Below are 23,332 nucleotides of genomic sequence, written 5' to 3'. Positions count from 1 at the left end.
AAATAGGTCAATAATTTATAATATTGAATTTGATTAAACATTATTTTGGAGCAATTACAGATTTAAAAAATTCCACTAAAATTCTTAGGGATCCAAGTGTTAAAAGTAATATTATTATTATTTATTTTATTTAAATTTTTTTACTCTCAACTTTTAAAATCTCTAGTTTTTATTTTTTTTAAACTATTTTAATTGTTGTTGTTTTTTGCCCTTTTTGTTAAAGACGTTTTTTTTTTGTTATGGCAAACACTAAAAATATGCAAAATTTCCCCAAAAAAATATTTCCAAATGCAGTATTTGATGTGAATTAATTGTAGACCTAAATATGTCAATAATTCATAACAACAGTGATTTTGATTTATTATTATTTTTTTGAGCAATGACAGTTTTAAAGAAAGGCCATACTTTGGATAAAGAGCAGTTGTCCATACCATACCATACCATACCAACTTTATTTCTAAAGCCCTTTAAAAACAACCACAGTTGAAGAACAAAGGGCTGTACACCACAAATAAATAGAGGCAAAGGACAAACTAAAAAATAACATTTAAAACAGAAGTAAAATACACATTGAAAAAGCAAATACAAATTACCCTATGGCCATGGCCACGCTCACCTGGCATCTCCTCCAGGCCCAGACCAAGGACTACCAGAGGGAACTGGAGGACGCCCGGGCTTCCCGGGATGATGTCTTTGCGCTGGCCAAGGAGAGTGAGAAGAAGCTGAAGAGTCTGGAGGCGGAGGTCCTGCAGCTGCACGAGGTACACCACCCTCTCCACCACGTGGGACGGGAACATTGCCAAGGTTTTGTGTGACTCTGCAGGACCTGGCGGCGTCAGAGAGAGGACGACGGCACGCCGAGCAAGAACGAGACGAGCTCCAGGACGAGATCTCCAACAGCGCGTCTGGGAAGTGAGTTCCTTCTTGTTGGTGGCTGGAGAACATCTCCAATTAATGATCACATATATGTCAACATTAAAATATCACATTGACAAGTGAATACAAACATTGAGAGAATAATCCTAGTAATATTATTCATTAGGATCAAATAATCCTTGAAAACCATAAGAGTTTAAGATGATCAATAAAAAGCCTGAAGACTTTTTTAAAAAATGCTCTCCGGCAGACTCTTCCGCAGGGGTCTTTGTTCTGGTATTTGGTAACGCTAAAAGGCCCTCAGGGTCCGTGAGGGTTGATCGGATGAAAGCAGGTCGGATAGACCTTTAAAAACGGATAATGGAACGTTAAAATGGACTCTGAAGCGGACAGGGAGCGAATGCGGCAACTTTAAAACTGGTGTAATCTGCGCCCGCCCTTGGTCCTCGTCAGCACGCCTGACTTTTCTAATAAATGTAGATGTTCTTTTTGGGAAGACTAAGGAGCGTTACAATAGTCTAAAGGACGGGGGGGGGGGGAAGCATGCATTAGCATCTCCGTGTTAGCCTGAGAGAGGACGGGTGGCTACGTTCTTAAGATGAAAAAAACCCAGCTGTTTTCTACCAGGGGCAGAAAGCATGTATGTATGCATGTATGTATGTGTGTATGTATGCATGTATATATGTATGTATGTATGTATGTATGTATGTATGTATGTATGTATATATGTGTGTATGTATGTATGTATGCATGTATGTATATATGATGTATGTATGTGTGTATGTATGTATGCATGTATATATGTATGTATGTATGTATGTATGCATGTATATATGTATGTATGCATGCATGTATGTATGCATGTATGTATGTATGTCTGTATGTATGTATGTATGTATATATGATGTATGTATGTGTGTATGTATGTATGCATGTATATATGTATGTATGTATGTATGTATATATGATGTATGTATGTGTGTATGTATGTATGCATGTATATATGTATGTATGTATGTATGCATGTATATATGTATGTATGCATGCATGTATGTATGCATTTATATATGTATGTCTGTATGTATGTATGTATGTATGTATGCATGTATATATGTATGTATGTATGCATGCATGTATGTATGTATGCGTGTATGTATGCATGTATATATGTATGTATGTATGTATGTATGCATGTATGTATGTATGTGTGTATGTATGTATGTGTATGTGTGTGTGTAAATGTGTTTATACAGTATATGTATGTACAAACCCCGTTTCCATATGAGTTGGGAAATGGTGTTAGATGTAAATATAAACAGAATACAATGATTTGCAAATCCTTTTCAAGCCATATTCAGTTGAATATGCTACAAAGACAACATATTTGATGTTCTAACTCATAAACTTTATTTATTTTTTGCAAATAATCATTAACTTAGAATTTCATGGCTGCAACACGTGCCAAAGTAGTTGGGAAAGGGCATGTTCACCACTGTGTTACATGGCCTTTCCTTTGAACAACACTCAGTAAAGGTTTGGGAAGTGAGGAGACACATTTTTGAAGTGGAATTCTTTCCCATTCTTGCTTGATGTACAGCTTAAGTTGTTCAACAGTCCGGGGGTCTCCCTTCTGCTATTTTAGGCTTCATAATGCACCACACATTTTCAATGGGAGACAGGTCTGGACTACAGGCAGGCCAGTCTAGTACCCGCACTCTTTTACTATGACGCCACGCTGTTGTAACACGTGGCTTGGCATTGTCTTGCTGAAATAAGCAGGGGCGTCCATGCTTGGATGGCAACATATGTTGCTCCAAAAGCTGTATGTACCTTTCAGCATTAATGGTGCCTTCACAGATGTGTAAGTTACCCATGTCTTGGCCACTAATACACCCCCATACCATCACACATGCTGCCTTTTACACTTTCACCCTAGAACAATCCGGATGGTTCTTTTCCTCTTTGGTCCGGAGGACACCACGTCCACAGTTTCCAAAAACAATTTGAAATGTGGACTCGTCAGACCACAGAACACTTTTCCACTTTGCATCAGTCCATCTTAGATGAGCTCAGGCCCAACAAAGTGTTTCTGGGTGTTGTTGATAAACGGTTTTCGCCTTGCATAGTAGAGTTTTAACTTGCACTTACAGATGTAGCGACCAACTGTAGTTACTGACAGTGGTTTTCTGAAGTGTTCCATGTGGTGATATCCTTTACACACTGATGTGGCTTGTTGATGCAGTACAGCCTGAGGGATGGAAGGTCACGGGCTTAGCTGCTTACCTGCAGTGATTTCTCCACATTCTCTGAACCCTTTGATGATATTACGGAGCGTAGATGGTGAAATCCCTAAATTCCTTGCAATAGCTGCTTGAGAAATGTTGTTCTTAAACTGTTCAACAATTTGCTCAGGCATTTGTTGACAAAGTGGCGACCCTCGCCCCATCCTTGTTTGTGAATGACTGAGCATTTCATGGAATCTACTTTTATACCCAATCATGGCACCCACCTGTTCCCAATTAGCCTGTTCACCTGTGGGATGTTCCAAATAAGTGTTTGATGAGCATTCCTCAACTTTATCAGTATTTATTGCCACCTTTCCCAACTTCTTTGTCACGTGTTGCTGCCATCAAATTGTAAAGTTAATGATTATTTGCAAAAAATAAATAAAGTTTATGAGTTTGAACATGAAATATGTTGTCTTTGTAGCATATTCAACTGAATATGGCTTGAAAAGGATTTGCAAATCATTGTATTCTGTTTATATTTACATCTAACACGGGGTTTGTATGTACAGTATATATGTATGTAAGTATGTATGTGTGTATATACGTATGTATGTATATGTGTGTGTGTATATATTGATGTATGTGTGTATGTAGTATGTATGTATGTAAGTATGTATATCAATCAAACAATCAAAGTTGACCTTCATCACAACAACATCCTTGGCCCAGATCTCACATCAGGGCAAGGAAAAAACTCAACCCAATGTGAAACCCTGGAAGTATATATGTGTGTATATATATACATTTTTATATATATATATATATATATATATATATATATATATATATATATATATATATATATATATATATATATATATATATATATATATATATATATATATATATATATATATATATATATATATATATATATATATATATATGTATATACCTGCGACAAGGTGGCGACTTGTCCAGGGTGTACCCCGCCTTCTGCCCGATTGTAGCTGAGATAGACTCCAGCGACCCCCCGCGACCCCGAAAGGGACAAGCGGTATAAAATGGATGGATGGATGGATAATCGAAGTAATAATCGACAGATTAATCGATTATCAAATTAATCGTTAGTTGCAGCCCTAATATATATATATATATATATATATATATATATATATATATATATATATATATATATATATATATGTAGTATGTTTGTGTATATGTGTGTGTGTGTATGTATATATATATATATATATATATATATATATATATATATATATATATATATATATATATATATATATATATATATATATATATATATATATATATATATATATATATATATATATATATATATATATAATGGCTATATAATGAATATAATTGAATATTAAGAGTATGTGAAAGTTTGACTCCTCCTTTGTTGACTTCCGTGACGACCTCCTTAAAGTTTTGTAATCAAACAGAAACATCAAGCAACTAAAATACGCCAAACATGGATAAGTGTGGAGTGTTTTATTTTTTTCCCATCATGCACTGTAATGAATTTGGGTGTCATTGTGACTTTTTTTTATGGTGTTTGGACATGTTTCCTGATATCCATAAAGTTCGGTGAGCAGGTTGTGTCATGTGTGACAACTTTTTGTGTTGGTAGCATTTTTTTTCCCATTTTGTTTCTGCACCATGACTAGGGAAGGTTGTTTGCATTGGGTCATATAAGTAATTGCTGTGCTATTGTTTTAAAAATACATTAAAACAATGGTTTTACTTTTTCCTCACATGTACACACATTGTCCACAAGGTGGCAGCAATTAAGTAGCATTCAGAGACTCCCCCGTTTTTTGGATGCTTTATTGAACTCACGACGTGGAAGCGGCAGTTTGGACACCTTCTGTTATTTGCACGCTCCTGACGTTGCAGATCAGCGCTGATGGATGAGAAGAGGAGGCTGGAGGCTCGCATCGCTCACCTGGAGGAGGAGCTGGAAGAAGAACAGGGAAACATGGAGCTTCTCAACGACCGCTTCAGAAAGAGCACCATGCAGGTGCGCCTGCTTTTCCGTCCTGTGTCCCTTCCCTCCGAGGTACCAGCCCTGCTCCGGTCTCCACAGGTGGACTCGCTGACGGCAGAGTTGAGCGCGGAACGCAGCGCGGGTCAGAAGAGCGAGAACGCCCGGCAGCAGCTGGAGCGGCAGAACAAGGAGCTGCGGGCCAAGCTGGGCGAGCTGGAGGGCTCGGTGAAGAGCCGCTTCAGAGCCTCCATCGCCGCCCTGGAGGCCAAGATCCTGCAGCTGGAAGAGCAGCTGGAGCAGGAGGCCAAGTAAGAACGCAGCAATGGCCGACGTGGAGCCCTTTCAACTCTCCCTGGCTCTCCTCTGAAGGGAGCGAGCTGCCGCCAACAAGCTGGTGAGGAGGACGGAGAAGAAGCTGAAAGAAATCTGCTTGCAGGTGGAGGACGAGCGCCGCCATGCAGACCAGTTCAAAGAACAGGTGAGTTCTCTGGCACCTTAACTTATCTTAGAGCGCAACCGGAGCAGGGATTGTCAAACTAGTGGTGCTTGGGCTCCATCTAGTGGTGCTTGGGCTCCGTCTAGTGGTGCTTGGGCTCCATCTAGTGGTGCTTGGGCTCCATCTAGTGGTGCTTGGGCTCCATCTAGTGGTGCTTGGGCTCCATCTAGTGGTGCTTGGGCTCCGTCTAGTGGTGCTTGGGCTCCATCTAGTGGTGCTGGGGCTCCATCTAGTGGTGCTTGGGCTCCATCTAGTGGTGTTTGGGCTCCGTCTAGTGGTGCTTGGGCTCCATCTAGTGGTGCTGGGGCTCCATCTAGTGGTGCTTGGGATCCATCTAGTGGTGCTTGGGCTCCGTCTAGTGGTGCTTGGGCTCCATCTAGTGGTGCTTGGGCTCCATCTAGTGGTGCTTGGGCTCCGTCTAGTGGTGCTTGGGCTCCATCTAGTGGTGCTGGGGCTCCATCTAGTGGTGCTTGGGCTCCATCTAGTGGTGCTTGGGCTCCGTCTAGTGGTGCTTGGGCTCCGTCTAGTGGTGCTTGGGCTCCATCTAGTGGTGTTTGGGCTCCATCTAGTGGTGCTTGGGCTCCATCTAGTGGTGCTTGGGCTCCATCTAGTGGTGTTTGGGCTCCGTCTAGTGGTGCTTGGGATCCATCTAGTGGTGCTTGGGCTCCGTCTAGTGGTGCTTGGGCTCCATCTAGTGGTGCTTGGGCTCCATCTAGTGGTGCTTGGGATCCATCTAGTGGTGCTTGGGCTCCGTCTAGTGGTGCTTGGGCTCCATCTAGTGGTGCTTGGGCTCCATCTAGTGGTGCTTGGGCTCCGTCTAGTGGTGCTTGGGCTCCATCTAGTGGTGCTGGGGCTCCATCTAGTGGTGCTTGGGCTCCATCTAGTGGTGCTTGGGCTCCGTCTAGTGGTGCTTGGGCTCCGTCTAGTGGTGCTTGGGCTCCATCTAGTGGTGTTTGGGCTCCGTCTAGTGGTGCTTGGGCTCCGTCTAGTGGTGTTTGGGCTCCGTCTAGTGGTGCTTGGGCTCCATCTAGTGGTGTTTGGGCTCCGTCTAGTGGTGCTTGGGCTCCATCTAGTGGTGCTTGGGCTCCATCTAGTGGTGCCTGGGCTCCGTCTAGTGGTGCTTGGGCTCCATCTAGTGGTGCTTGGGCTCCATCTAGTGGTGCTTGGGCTCCGTCTAGTGGTGCTTGGGCTCCGTCTAGTGGTGCTTGGGCTCCATCTAGTGGTGTTTGGGCTCCATCTAGTGGTGCTTGGGCTCCGTCTAGTGGTGCTTGGGCTCCGTCTAGTGGTGCTTGGGCTCCATCTAGTGGTGCTTGGGCTCCATCTAGTGGTGCTTGGGCTCCATCTAGTGGTGCTTGGGCTCCATCTAGTGGTGCTTGGGCTCCATCTAGTGGTGCTTGGGCTCCATCTAGTGGTGCTTGGGCTCCATCTAGTGGTGCTTGGGCTCCGTCTAGTGGTGCTTGGGCTCCATCTAGTGGTGTTTGGGCTCCATCTAGTGGTGCTTGGGCTCCGTCTAGTGGTGCTTGGGCTCCATCTAGTGGTGTTTGGGCTCCATCTAGTGGTGCTTGGGCTCCGTCTAGTGGTGCTTGGGCTCCATCTAGTGGTGCTTGGGCTCCATCTGGTGGTGCTTGGGCTCCATCTAGTGGTGCTTGGGCTCCATCTAGTGGTGCTTGGGCTCCATCTAGTGGTGCTTGGGCTCCATCTAGTGGTGCTTGGGCTCCATCTAGTGGTGCTTGGGCTCCGTCTAGTGGTGCTTGGGCTCCATCTAGTGGTGCTTGGGCTCCGTCTAGTGGTGCTGGGGCTCCGTCTAGTGGTGCTTGGGCTCCGTCTAGTGGTGCTTGGGCTCCGTCTAGTGGTGCTTGGGCTCCGTCTAGTGGTGCTTGGGCTCCGTCTAGTGGTGCTTGGGCTCCGTCTAGTGGTGCTTGGGCTCCGTCTAGTGGTGCTTGGGCTCCGTCTAGTGGTGCTTGGGCTCCGTCTAGTGGTGCTTTGGCTCCGTCTAGTGGTGCTTGGGCTCCTTCTAGTGGTGCTTGGGCTCCGTCTAGTGGTGCTTGGGCTCCATCTAGTGGTGCTTGGGCTCAGTCTAGTGGTGCTTCGGCTCCGTCTAGTGGTGCTTGGGCTCCGTCTAGTGGTGCTTGGGCTCCATCTAGTGGTGCTTGGGCTCCATCTGGTGGTGCTTGGGCTCCATCTAGTGGTGCTTGGGCTCCATCTAGTGGTGCTTGGGCTCCATCTAGTGGTGCTTGGGCTCCATCTAGTGGTGCTTGGGCTCCATCTAGTGGTGCTTGGGCTCCGTCTAGTGGTGCTTGGGCTCCATCTAGTGGTGCTTGGGCTCCGTCTAGTGGTGCTGGGGCTCCGTCTAGTGGTGCTGGGGCTCCGTCTAGTGGTGCTTGGGCTCCGTCTAGTGGTGCTTGGGCTCCGTCTAGTGGTGCTTGGGCTCCGTGGGCTCCGTCTAGTGGTGCTTGGGCTCCGTCTAGTGGTGCTTGGGCTCCGTCTAGTGGTGCTTGGGCTCCGTCTAGTGGTGCTTGGGCTCCGTCTAGTGGTGCTTGGGCTCCGTCTAGTGGTGCTTGGGCTCCGTCTAGTGGTGCTTGGGCTCCTTCTAGTGGTGCTTGGGCTCCGTCTAGTGGTGCTTGGGCTCCATCTAGTGGTGCTTGGGCTCAGTCTAGTGGTGCTTGGGCTCAGTCTAGTGGTGCTTGGGCTCAGTCTAGTGGTGCTTGGGCTCCGTGGGCTCCGTCTAGTGGTGCTTGGGCTCCGTCTAGTGGTGCTTGGGCTCCGTCTAGTGGTGCTTGGGCTCCGTCTAGTGGTGCTTGGGCTCCGTCTAGTGGTGCTTGGGCTCCGTCTAGTGGTGCTTGGGCTCCGTCTAGTGGTGCTTGGGCTCCGTCTAGTGGTGCTTGGGCTCCGTCTAGTGGTGCTTGGGCTCCTTCTAGTGGTGCTTGGGCTCCGTCTAGTGGTGCTTGGGCTCCATCTAGTGGTGCTTGGGCTCAGTCTAGTGGTGCTTGGGCTCCGTCTAGTGGTGCTTCGGCTCCGTCTAGTGGTGCTTGGGCTCCGTCTAGTGGTGCTTGGGCTCCGTCTAGTGGTGCTTGGGCTCCGTCTAGTGGTGCTTGGGCTCCGTCTAGTGGTGCTTGGGCTCCATCTAGTGGTGCTTGGGCTCCATCTAGGGGTGCTTGGGCTCCATCTCGTGGTGCTGAGGCTCCATCTAGTGGTGCTTGGGCTCCATCTCGTGGTGCTTGGGCTCCATCTAGTGGTGCTTGGGCTCCATCTAGTGGTGCTTGGGCTCCATCTAGTGGTGGGCCACAACATCACTTAACAGTGAGTGGAAGGATTCAGTGGCCAAAACCATGAAATACACTACAAAAAAAGTAAAGCTATAATAAACAGGAAGCAGAACAAAAAGTGAAGATATAATTGTAACCGAGGGTTTATAAACAAAAAAAAAGGTTCATAACCTATTTTTATGGGCTTTCCTCTTTGTGATGTTAAAATGTAACCGAGGGTTTATAAATGTCGCCTATACTGTATAACACTACAAAATAATACAAAATAAGGCTCCAGTTTTACACGAGGACACTTTATTTTCTTTTTGAGTACCTTGAAGGTAGAAAAGCGCTATACAAGTATAACCCATTTATCATTATTCTTTTCCGCTCCACCACAACGTGTCATCACTTCCGCTCTTAGCGCCTTCAAAATAAGAGCTCAAGGCATACACTGTATAACAGCGTATAACAGGAACTTAACATCACAAAGAGGAAAGCCCATAAAAATAGGTTACATAATAAACAGGAAGTATAACAAAAAGTGAAGATATAGTAAACAGGAAGTAGAAAAAAAAGTGAAGATATAATAATCAGGAAGTAGAACAAAACAAGTGAAGATATAATAAACAGGAAACATAACAAAAAGGGAAGATTTGATAAACAGGAAGCTTAACAAAAAGTGAAGCTAAAATGAACAGGAAGTAGAACAAAAAAGTGAATCTATGTTAAACAGGAAGTAGAACAAAAAGTAAATATATAATAAACAGGAAGTAGAACAAAAAGTGAATATATAATAAACAGGAAGCATAACCAAAAGTGAAGGTATAGTAAACAGGAAGTAGAACAACAAGTAAAGATTAATAAACAGGAAGTTGAACAAAAAGTCAATATATAATAAACAGGAAGCAGAACAAAAAGTAAATATATATTAAACAAGAAGCCGAACCAAAAGTGAAGATATAATAAACAGGAAGCAGAACAAAAAGTAAATGTATATTAAACACAAAGTAGAACAAAAAGTGAAGATATAGTAAACAGGAAGCAGAACAAAAAGTAAAGATATGATAAACAGGAAGTAAAACAGTAAAGCTATAATAAACAGGAAGTAGAAGAAAAAGTGAAGATATAATAAACAGGAAGTAGAATAAAAAGTGAAGATATAATAGACAAGAAAACAAAAAGTGAAGATATAATAGACAGGAAGTACAACAAAAATAGTGAAGATATAATAAACAGGAAGTTGAACAAAAAGTCACGATATAATAAACAGGAAGTAGAAAAAAGTGACGATATATTAAACAGGAAATATAACAAAAAGTCAAGATATGATAAACAGGAAGTCGAACAAAAAGTAAATATATAATAAACAGGAAGCAGAAAAAAAAGTAAATATATAATAAACAGGAAGCAGAAAAAAAGTGAAGATCTAATAAACAGAAAGTAGAACAAAAAGTGAAGATATAATAAACAGGAAGTAGAAGAACAAGTGAAGATATGATAAACAGGAAGTAGAACAAAAAAATTAAGATATAATGAACAGGAAGTAGAACAAAAAAGTGAAGATATAATAAACAGGAAGTAGAGGAACAAGTGAAGATATGATAAACAGGAAGTAGAACAAAAAAGTGAATCTATGTTAAACAGGAAGTAGAACAAAAAGTAAATATATAATAAACAGGAAGTAGAACAAAAAGTGAATATATAATAAACAGGAAGCATAACCAAAAGTGAAGGTATAGTAAACAGGAAGTAGAACAACAAGTAAAGATTAATAAACAGGAAGTTGAACAAAAAGTCAATATATAATAAACAGGAAGCAGAACAAAAAGTAAATATATATTAAACAAGAAGCCGAACCAAAAGTGAAGATATAATAAACAGGAAGCAGAACAAAAAGTAAATGTATATTAAACACAAAGTAGAACAAAAAGTGAAGATATAGTAAACAGGAAGCAGAACAAAAAGTAAAGATATGATAAACAGGAAGTAAAACAGTAAAGCTATAATAAACAGGAAGTAGAAGAAAAAGTGAAGATATAATAAACAGGAAGTAGAATAAAAAGTGAAGATATAATAGACAAGAAAACAAAAAGTGAAGATATAATAGACAGGAAGTACAACAAAAATAGTGAAGATATAATAAACAGGAAGTTGAACAAAAAGTCACGATATAATAAACAGGAAGTAGAAAAAAGTGACGATATATTAAACAGGAAGTATAACAAAAAGTCAAGATATGATAAACAGGAAGTCGAACAAAAAGTAAATATATAATAAACAGGAAGCAGAAAAAAAAGTAAATATATAATAAACAGGAAGCAGAAAAAAAGTGAAGATCTAATAAACAGAAAGTAGAACAAAAAGTGAAGATATAATAAACAGGAAGTAGAAGAACAAGTGAAGATATGATAAACAGGAAGTAGAACAAAAAAATTAAGATATAATGAACAGGAAGTAGAACAAAAAAGTGAAGATATAATAAACAGGAAGTAGAGGAACAAGTGAAGATATGATAAACAGGAAGTAGAACAAAAAAGTGAAGATATAATGAACAGGAAGTAGAACAAAAAAGTGAAGATATATTGAACAGGAAGTAGAATAAAAAGATAGAATATGAGGTATGTTATGGTGTTGAAGGTGGAGAAGGCCAACTCGCGCATGAAGCAGCTGAAGCGTCAGCTGGAGGAGGCAGAAGAAGAAGCCACCAGGTCCAACGCGTCACGCAGGAAGCTGCAGAGGGAGCTGGATGACGCCACTGAGGCCAGCGAGGGTCTGAGTCGGGAGGTCAACACGCTGAAGAACCGCCTCAGGTAAGTCCATTCACTCCCTGATAAATATTATTCATCTTTTGATCTTACCTTGTCACTACACTACCTCACCATGGTGTACTTGACGTACTAGTACTGTCCATGTAGTACTAGTACTGTCCCTGTAGTACTAGTACTGTCCCTGTAGTACTAATACTGTCCATGTAGTACTAGTACTGTCCCTGTAGTACTAGTACTGTCCCTGTAGTACTAATACTGTCCATGTAGTACTAGTACTGTCCATGTAGTACTAGTACTGTCCATGTAGTACTAGTACTGTCCATGTAGTACTAGTACTGTCCATGTAGTACTAATACTGTCCCTGTAGTACTAATACTGTCCCTGTAGTACTAGTACTGTCCATGTAGTACTAGTACTGTCCATGTAGTACTAGTACTGTCCCTGTAGTACTAGTACTGTCCATGTAGTACTAATACTGTCCATGTAGTTCTAGTACTGTCCCTGTAATACTAGTACTGACCATGTAGTACTAGTACTGACCATGTAGTACTAGTACTGACCATGTAGTACTAGTACTGACCATGTAGTACTAATACTGACCATGTAGTACTAGTACTGACCATGTAGTACTAGTACTGTCCCTGTAGTACTAGTACTGACCATGTAGTACTAATACTGACCATGTAGTACTAGTACTGACCATATAGTACTAATACTGTCCCTGTAGTACTAGTACTCTCCCTGTAGTACTAATACTGTCCATGTAGTACTAATACTGTCCATGTAGTACTAGTACTGACCATGTAGTACTAATACTGTCCCTGTAGTACTAGTACTGACCATGTAGTACTAGTACTGACCATGTAGTACTAATACTGACCATGTAGTACTAGTACTGTCCATGTAGTACTAGTACTGACCATGTAGTACTAGTACTGACCATGTAGTACTAGTACTGACCATGTAGTACTAGTACTGTCCCTGTAGTACTAGTACTGACCATGTAGTACTAGTACTGACCATGTAGTACTAGTACTGTCCCTGTAGTACCAGTACTGTCCCTGTAGTACTAGTACTGACCATGTAGTACTAGTACTGACCATGTAGTACTAGTACTGACCATGTAGTACTAGTACTGACCATGTAGTACTAGTACTGACCATGTAGTACTAGTACTGTCCCTGTAGTACTAGTACTGACCATGTAGTACTAGTACTGACCATGTAGTACTAGTACTGACCATGTAGTACTAGTACTGTCCATGTAGTACTAGTACTGACCATGTAGTACTAGTACTGTCCCTGTAGTACTAGTACTGACCATGTAGTACTAGTACTGACCATGTAGTACTAGTACTGACCATGTAGTACTAGTACTGTCCCTGTAGTACTAGTACTGACCATGTAGTACTAGTACTGACCATGTAGTACTAGTACTGACCATGTAGTACTAATACTGTCCATGTAGTACTAGTACTGACCATGTAGTACTAGTACTGTCCCTGTAGTACTAGTACTGACCATGTAGTACTAGTACTGACCATGTAGTACTAGTACTGTCCCTGTAGTACCAGTACTGTCCCTGTAGTACCAGTACTGTCCCTGTAGTACTAGTACTGTCCATGTAGTACTAGTACTGTCAATAATATGCACATACGTGTACATGTATGTAAATAATATGCACATATGTGTACATGTATGTAAATAATATGCACATCCGTGTACATGTATGTAAATAATATGCACATATGTGTACATGTATTTAAATAATATGCACATATGTGTACATGTATGTAAATAATATGCACATATGTGTACATGTATGTAAATAATATGCACATATGTGTACATGTATGTAAATAATATGCACATCCGTGTACATGTATGTAAATAATATCCACATACGTGTACATGTATGTAAATAATATGCACATCCGTGTACATGTATGTAAATAATATGCACATACGTGTACATGTATGTAAATAATATGCACATATGTGTACATGTATGTAAATAATATGCACATATGTGTACATGTATGTAAATAATATGCACATATGTGTACATGTATGTAAATAATATGCACATATGTGTACATGTATGTAAATAATATGCACATATGTGTACATGTATGTAAATAATATGCACATCCGTGTACATGTATGTAAATAATATCCACATATGTGTACATGTATGTAAATAATATGCACATATGTGTACATGTATGTAAATAATATGCACATCCGTGTACATGTATGTAAATAATATGCACATATGTGTACATGTATTTAAATAATATGCACATATGTGTACATGTATGTAAATAATATGCACATATGTGTACATGTATGTAAATAATATGCACATATGTGTACATGTATGTAAATAATATGCACATCCGTGTACATGTATGTAAATAATATCCACATACGTGTACATGTATGTAAATAATATGCACATCCGTGTACATGTATGTAAATAATATGCACATACGTGTACATGTATGTAAATAATATGCACATATGTGTACATGTATGTAAATAATATGCACATATGTGTACATGTATGTAAATAATATGCACATATGTGTACATGTATGTAAATAATATGCACATATGTGTACATGTATGTAAATAATATGCACATATGTGTACATGTATGTAAATAATATGCACATCCGTGTACATGTATGTAAATAATATGCACATCCGTGTACATGTATGTAAATAATATGCACATATGTGTACATGTATGTAAATAATATGCACATACGTGTACATGTATGTAAATAATATGCACATCCGTGTACATGTATGTAAATAATATGCACATCCGTGTACATGTATGTAAATAATATGCACATCCGTGTACATGTATGTAAATAATATGCACATACGTGTACATGTATGTAAATAATATGCACGTCCGTGTAGATGTATGTAAATAATATGCACATATGTGTACATGTATGTAAATAATATGCACATATGTGTACATGTATGTAAATAATATGCACATATGTGTACATGTATGTAGATAATAATAATAATAATAATAATAATAATAATAATAATTGATGTTGTCCGTGTAGGCGTGGAGGTCCCATCAGTTTCTCCTCCAGCCGCTCAGGCAGACGTCAGCTTCAGGTGGAGGGAAGTTCCTTGGACCTGGTGTCGGACGAGGAGCAGGAGACCAAGGCCACGGACAACAACGCCAACGAGACTCCGCCTCCTCCTGCGCAGGAATAATTAGCATATAAGAACACAAAAGAGACGTTGGACTCCATCTTGGCGTGTTCCTTAAAGACACCAGCAGTTGTTGTCCCTCCCAACAAGCTTTGCCTTGCTGGTCCTGGTCCAGGTCCAGGTCCTAGTCCAGGTCTTCATTCATCTCAGTCCTAGTGCCTACTTTAGTCCTAACTTATTCTCCTAGTAGAAGATCTTTTCTTTTCTTTGGTGCCTTCTTTCACTCCCTTGCAGCTCCTGTCCTGTCAAATGTACTCTTTTATGTCTTTCAATCATTTATGTCCACTTATTTCAATAAAACACACTCATCATTTCATATATTTGAATAAAACACACTCCTCATTTCATGTATTTCAATAAAACACACTCCTCATTTCATGTATTTGAATAAAACACACTCCTCATTTCATGTATTTGAATCCAAGTCATCAGTTGATGTATTTGAATCCAAGTCATCAGTCCTCATTGGACGTCCACAGCAGGTATGTGAATATGCCACTCATGCAAGTCTTCTACCTGACTGATGTCTTGTCCTGCAGCACAGCAGATATAACACACACTTCTCTGTGTGTGTGTGTGTGTGTGTGTGTGTGTGTGTGTGTGTGTGTGTGTGTGTGTGTGTGTGTGTGTGTGTGTGTGTGTGTGTGTGTGTGTGTGTGTGTGTGTGTGTGTAATCCTCCTGTCATGTAACTCATCCTCATAATCACTCATAACCACCAGAGGAGGAGGAGATAAAAGAGAAGAAGAAGAAGAAGAAGAAGAAGAAGAAGAAGAGGTCCACCTGAGGAAACTTCACAAGTAAGTTATTGGATTTATTATTATTATTATTATTATTATTAGAGATGGCCGATAAATGCGTTAAAATGTAATATCGGAAATTGTCGGTATCGGTTTTTTTATTATCAGTATCTTTTTGTTTTTTTGTTTGTTTTTTTGTGTTTTTTTTTAATTAAATCCACATAAAAAACACAAGATACACTTACAATTAGTGCACCAAGCCAAAAAAAACCTCCCTCCCCCATTTACACTCATTCACACAAAAGGGTTGTTTCTTTCTGTTATTAATATTCTGCTTCCTACATTATATATCAATATATATCAATACAGTCTGCAAGGTTCCTACATTATATATCAATATATATCAATACAGTCTGCAAGGTTCCTACATTATATATCAATATATATCAATACAGTCTGCAAGGTTCCTACATTATATATCAATATATATCAATACAGTCTGCAAGGTTCCTACATTATATATCAATATATATCAATACAGTCTGCAAGGTTCCTACATTATATATCAATATATATCAATACAGTCTGCAAGGTTCCTACATTATATATCAATATATATCAATAGAGTCTGCAAGGTTCCTACATTATATATCAATATATATCAATACAGTCTGCAAGGTTCCTACATTATATATCAATATATATCAATACAGTCTGCAAGGTTCCTACATTATATATCAATATATATCAATACAGTCTGCAAGGTTCCTACATTATATATCAATATATATCAATACAGTCTGCAAGCTTCCTACATTATATATCAATATATATCAATACAGTCTGCAAGGTTCCTACATTATATATCAATATATATCAATACAGTCTGCAAGGGATACAGTCCGTAAGCACACATGATTGTGCGTGCTGCTGCTCCACTAATAGTACTAACCTTTAACACTTCATTTTACAAATGTTCATTAATTACTAGTTTCTATGTAACTGTTTTTATATTGTTGTACTTTCTTTTTTATTCAAGAAAATGTTTTTAATTTATTCATCTTATTTTATTTGATTAATTTTTTTAAAAAAGGACCTTATCTTCACCATACCTGGTTGTCCAAATTAGGCATAATAATGTGTTAATTCCACAACTGTGTATATCGGTTGATATCGGTATCAGTAATTAAAGAGTTGGACAATATCGGCATATGGGATATCGGCAAAAAGCCATTATCGGACATCCCTAATTATTATTATTATTATTATTCAGAAATGTATGTTGACATCTGATGAGGATCCACAGGGACGTTCCTTCCCAACTGATGTTGTACATTCATATTAATAATGTGTTGTATATTCATTAGGGATGTCCGATAATGGCTTTTTTGCCGATATCCGATATTCCGATATTGTCCAACTCTTTAATTACCGATACCGATATCAACCGATACCGATATACGCAGTCGTGGAATTAACACATTATTATGCCTAATTTGGACAACCAGGTATGGTGAAGATAAGGTACTTTTTAAAAAAATTAATAAAATAAAATAAGATGAATAAATAAATAAAAATTATTGAATAAAAAAGAAAGTAAAACAATATAAAAACAGTTACATAGAAACTAGTAATGAATGAAAATTAGTAAAATGAAGTGTTAAAGGTTAGTACTATTAGTGGACCAGCAGCACGCACAATCATGTGTGCTTACGGACTGTATCCCTTGCAGACTGTATTGATATATATTGATATATATTGATATATAATGTAGGAACCTTGCAGACTTTATTGATATATATTGATATTTAATGTAGGAACCTTGCAGACTGTATTGATATATATTGATATATAATGTAGGAACCTTGCAGACTGTATTGATATATATTGATATATAATGTAGGAAGCAGAATATTAATAACAGAAAGAAACAACCCTTTTGTGTGAATGAGTGTAAATGGGGTGGGTTGGTGCACTAATTTTAAGTGTATCTTGTGTTTTTTATGTGGATTTAATAAAATAAAAAAATAAAAAACCGATACCGATAATAATAAAAAAAACGATACCAATATTTTCCGATATTACATTTTAAAGCATTTATCGACATCTCTAATATTCATAATAGTGTCGTATATTAATAATAATGAAGTTTTGTATATTAAATAATTAAAATAATTAATTATTTTTCAACTTAAGTCCATGTTAATCAATTCATGCTAATCAATTCATTATAAATAATTTGTATATTAATAATAAATAAGTGTTGTATATTCATTTTTAATAAGTGTTGTATAAATAATAAGTTGTATATTAAGTGTAGTATATTAATAATAAATCAATCAATCAATCAATCAATGTTTATTTATATAGCCCTACATCACAAGTGTCTCAAAGGGCTGCACAAGCCACAACGACATCCTCGGTACAGAGCCCACATACGGGCAAGGAAAAACTCACCCCAGTGGGACGTCAATATAATATAAATATAATAATATAAATAAGTTGTATATTAATAATAAATGTTGCATAAATAAGTGTTGTATATAAATAAGTGTTGTATATTTTTAATAAATAAATTATATTTATTATGAATATACAACACATAAATAAGTTGTATAATAATAAATAAGTGTTTATATTAATACAGAATAAGTGTTGTATAAATAAGTATTGTACATAAATAATTGTTGTATATTCATAATGAATAGGTGTTGTATATTCTTAATACATAAGTTATATTTATTATGAACATACCACACTTATCAATATGCAACACCTATTATTAATATGTGTGTCGTATAAATAATAAGTGTTGTATATTGATAAGTGTTGTTTATTAATAATGTTGTATATTCATAATAAATATAACTTATTTATTAAGAATATACAACACTTATTTATTATGAATATACAACACTTATCAATATACAACACTTATTATTAATATACGTGTCGTATAAATAATAAGTGTTGTATATTAATAATAAATATGTTGTATATTAATAATAAATACGTTTTTATATTAATATTAAATAAGTGTTGTATAAATAATAAGTGTTGTATATTCTTAATAAATAAGTTATATTTATTATGAATTTACAACACTTATCAATATACAACACTTATTATTAATATGCGTGTCATATAAATAATAAGTGTTGTATATTGATAAGTGTTGTATATTAATAATGTTGTATATTCATAATAAATAAGTGTTGTATATTCTTAATGAATAAGTTATATTTATTATGAATATACAACACTTATCAATATACAACACTTGTTAATATGCGTTTCGTATAAATAATAAGTGTTGTATATTAATAATGTTGTATATTCATAATAAATAAGTTGTATATTAAGTGTTGTATATTAATAAGTGTTGTATATTGATAATGTTGTGTATTCATAATAAAAAAGTGTTGTATATTAATAAGTGTTGTATATTAATAGTAAGTGTTGTATATTCATAATAAGTGTTGTATATTAATGTATATTCATAATAAATAAGTGTTGTATATTAATAAGTGTTGTATATTAATAGTAAGTGTTGTATATTCATAATAAGTGTTGTATATTAATAATGTATATTCATAATAAATAAGTGTTGTATATTAATAAGTGTTGTGTAAATAAGTGTTGTGTATTAATAGTAAGTGTTGTATATCAATAATAAATAAGTTTTTTATATTAATAATGTTGTATATTCATAATATATAAGTTGTATATTAAATGTTGTATATTAATAAGTGTTGTTAATTGATAATGTTGTATATACATAATAAATAAGTGTTGTATATTAATAGTAAGTGTTGTATATTCATAATAAATAAGTGTTGTATATTAATTTATATTCATAATAAATAAGTGTTGTATATTAATAAGTGTTGTATATGAATATTAAGCATGGTATATTCATAATAAATAAGTGTTGTATATTAATAATGTATATTCATAATAAATAAGTGTTGTATATTAATAAGTGTTGTGTAAATAAGTGTTGTGTATTAATAGTAAGTGTTGTATATCAATCATAAATAAGTGTTGTATATTAATAATGTATATTCATAATAAATAAGTGTTGTATATTAATAGTAAGTGTTGTATATCAATAATAAATTAGTGTTGTATATATTAATAAGTGTTGTATATTAATAATGTATATTCATAATAAATAAGTGTAGTATATTAATAATGTACATTCATAATAAATAAGTGTAGTATATTAATGTATATTCATAATAAATAAGTGTTGTATATTAATAAGTGTTGTATAAATAATAAGTGTTGTATATTAATAGTAAGTGTTGTATATTGATAATGTTGTATAGTCATAATAAATAAGTGTTGTATATTAATAAGTGTTGTATAAATAATAAGTGTTGTATATTAATAGTAAGTGTTGTATATTGATCATGTTGTATAGTCATAATAAATAAGTTGTATATTGATAATGTATATTCATAATAAATAAGTGTTGTATATTAATAGTAAGTGTTGTATAGTAATAATGTATATTCATAATGAATACGTGTTGTATATTAATAAGTGTTGTATATTAATAATAAGTGTTGTATATTAATAATGTTGTGTATTCATAATAAATAAATGTTGTATATTAATAAGTTTTTAACTCTTATGTGTTCTCTCCAGAATACTCAGAAGAAAATACTCACTTTAGGTCCTTTGTTATTTGACCAATGTTGTTTGTATTGTGTCCCGGTGTTGATCCCTGGGGTACACCACAATGTCCATGTCAATATAAACCATCATTGAACATGAGTCATTCAGCTCTCTTAAATGTGGGGGAATGACAATAAAAGTGCTAAGTGAGCTGCAGACTAGTGATTATGAGCCATTTGTCAAATGATGGGCTTGGGCAAAAAGGCACAATATTTGATTGATTCAAATGCAAATGAACGGGTGAGTCACAAGCGTGCTTTAAAGGGGGTCTTGTGTCCATGCAGGGCCCCGGGGCCCGCCAGTGTGTGATGCCCACAGAGGACCTGGTGGCACAGATGCAGCCCTCGGTGTCCCCCGGCATCCAGAGGAGGCACACACTTCCTGCCAGCGAGGTGCGCCCGCTCAACACCCAAGATGCCATCAGCGTCTTTGAGATCGAGCGAGAAGGTAAAACTGATACAATTCTTCATCATAAACTGCTACAATTCTTCATCATAAACTGCTACAATTCTTCATCATAAACTGCTACAATTCTTCATCATAAACTGCTACAATTCTTCATCATAAACTGCTACAATTCTTCATCATAAACTGCTACAATTCTTCATCATAAACTGCTACAATTCTTCATCATAAACTGCCACAATTCTTCATCATAAACTGCTACAATTCTTCATCATAAACTGCTACAATTCTTCATCATAAACTGCTACAATTCTTCATCATAAACTGCTACAATTCTTCATCATAAACTGCTACAATTCTTCATCATAAACTGCTACAATTCTTCATCATAAACTGCTACAATTCTTCATCATAAACTGCTACAATTCTTCATTATAAACTGCTACAATTCTTCATCATAAACTGCTACAATTCTTCATCATAAACTGCTACAATTCTTCATCATAAACTGCTACAATTCTTCATCATAAACTGCTACAATTCTTCATCATAAACTGCTACAATTCTTCATCATAAACTGCTACAATTCTTCATCATAAACTGCCACAATTCTTCATCATAAACTGCTACAATTCTTCATCATAAACTGCTACAATTCTTCATCATAAACTGCTACAACTCTTCATCATAAACTGCTACAATTCTTCATCATAAACTGCTACAATTCTTCATCATAAACTGCTACAATTCTTCATCATAAACTGCTACAATTCTTCATCATAAACTGCTACAATTCTTCATCATAAACTGCTACAATTCTTCATCATAAACTGCTACAATTCTTCATCATAAACTGCTACAATTCTTCATCATAAACTGCTACAATTCTTCATCATAAACTGCTACAATTCTTCATCATAAACTGCTACAATTCTTCATCATAAACTGCTACAATTCTTCATCATAAACTGCTACAATTCTTCATCATAAACTGCTACAATTCTTCATCATAAACTGCTACAATTCTTCATCATAAACTGCTACAATTCTTCATCATAAACTGCTACAATTCGTCATCATAAACTGCTACAATTCTTCATCATAAACTGCTACAATTCTTCATCATAAACTGCCACAATTCTTCATCATAAACTGCTACAATTCTTCATCATAAACTGCTACAATTCTTCATCATAAACTGCTACAATTCTTCATCATAAACTGCTACAATTCTTCATCATAAACTGCTACAATTCTTCATCATAAACTGCTACAATTCTTCATCATAAACTGCTACAATTCTTCATCATAAACTGCTACAATTCTTCATAAACTGCTACAATTCTTCATCATAAACTGCTACAATTCTTCATCATAAACTGCTACAATTCTTCATCATAAACTGCTACAATTTTTCATCATAAACTGCTACAATTCGTCATCATAAACTGCCGCAATTCTTCATCATGAACTGCCGCAATTCTTCATCATAAACTGCTACAATTCTTCATCATAAACTGCTACAATTCTTCATCATAAACTGCTACAATTCTTCATCATAAACTGCTACAATTCTTCATCGTAAACTGCTACAATCCTTCATCATAAACTGCTACAATTCTTCATCATAAACTGCTACAATTCTTCATCATAAACTGCTACAATTCTTCATCATAAACTGCTACAATTCTTCATCATAAACTGCTACAATTCTTCATCATAAACTGCTACAATTCTTCATCGTAAACTGCTACAATCCTTCATCATAAACTGCTACAATTCTTCATCATAAACTGCTACAATTCTTCATAAACTGCTACAATTCTTCATCATAAACTGCTACAATTCTTCATCATAAACTGCTACAATTCTTCATAAACTGCTACAATTCTTCATCATAAACTGCTACAATTCTTCATCATAAACTGCTACAATTCTTCATCATAAACTGCTACAATTTTTCATCATAAACTGCTACAATTCGTCATCATAAACTGCCGCAATTCTTCATCATGAACTGCCGCAATTCTTCATCATAAACTGCTACAATTCTTCATCATAAACTGCTACAATTCTTCATCATAAACTGCTACAATTCTTCATCATAAACTGCTACAATTCTTCATCGTAAACTGCTACAATCCTTCATCATAAACTGCTACAATTCTTCATCATAAACTGCTACAATTCTTCATCATAAACTGCTACAATTCTTCATCATAAACTGCTACAATTCTTCATCATAAACTGCTACAATTCTTCATCATAAACTGCTACAATTCTTCATCATAAACTGCTACAATTCGTCATCATAAACTGCTACAATTCTTCATCATAAACTGCTACAATTCTTCATCATAAACTGCTACAATTCTTCATCGTAAACTGCTACAATTCTTCATCATAAACTGCTACAATTCTTCATCATAAACTGCTACAATTCTTCATCATAAACTGCTACAATTCTTCATCGTAAACTGCTACAATCCTTCATCATAAACTGCTACAATTCTTCATCATAAACTGCTACAATTCTTCATCATAAACTGCTACAATTCTTCATCATAAACTGCTACAATTCTTCATCATAAACTGCTACAATTCTTCATCATAAACTGCTACAATTCT

At 36.6% G+C, this 23,332-nt stretch overlaps 2 protein-coding genes across 5 annotated transcripts in view; both read left to right on the top strand.

Annotated features, from left to right (window-relative positions):
- Positions 1-15,298, top strand: part of LOC133642938 (myosin-10-like) — a 193,462-nt gene extending 178,164 nt beyond the window's left edge. For all 3 annotated transcript variants that reach the window (XM_062037362.1, XM_062037363.1, XM_062037361.1), the window contains 7 exons: positions 633-761; positions 824-912; positions 5,031-5,154; positions 5,221-5,429; positions 5,491-5,599; positions 11,503-11,675; positions 14,725-15,298. In XM_062037362.1, the coding sequence (XP_061893346.1) occupies positions 633-761; positions 824-912; positions 5,031-5,154; positions 5,221-5,429; positions 5,491-5,599; positions 11,503-11,675; positions 14,725-14,881 (990 nt within the window). In that variant the 3' untranslated portion in view covers positions 14,882-15,298. The remainder of the gene's footprint in view (positions 1-632; positions 762-823; positions 913-5,030; positions 5,155-5,220; positions 5,430-5,490; positions 5,600-11,502; positions 11,676-14,724) is intronic.
- Positions 15,299-15,403: 105 nt separating this feature from the next.
- LOC133642940 (serotonin N-acetyltransferase-like) overlaps positions 15,404-23,332 on the top strand; it is a 21,699-nt gene continuing 13,770 nt past the window's right edge. For both annotated transcript variants that reach the window (XR_009824628.1, XM_062037364.1), the window contains exons 1-2: positions 15,404-15,676; positions 20,584-20,746. Coding sequence is in view for 1 of the 2 variants with exons in the window: in XM_062037364.1 (XP_061893348.1) it covers positions 20,608-20,746 (139 nt within the window). In the remaining variant the exon portion in view is untranslated. The remainder of the gene's footprint in view (positions 15,677-20,583; positions 20,747-23,332) is intronic.

Source organism: Entelurus aequoreus, linkage group LG25, assembly GCF_033978785.1.
Source record: "Entelurus aequoreus isolate RoL-2023_Sb linkage group LG25, RoL_Eaeq_v1.1, whole genome shotgun sequence".
In the NCBI taxonomy this organism is placed as follows: Eukaryota; Metazoa; Chordata; class Actinopteri; order Syngnathiformes; family Syngnathidae; genus Entelurus; species Entelurus aequoreus.
The sequence above is the reverse complement of the archived record's forward strand: the minus strand, read 5'-3'. Positions and strand labels throughout refer to the sequence as shown.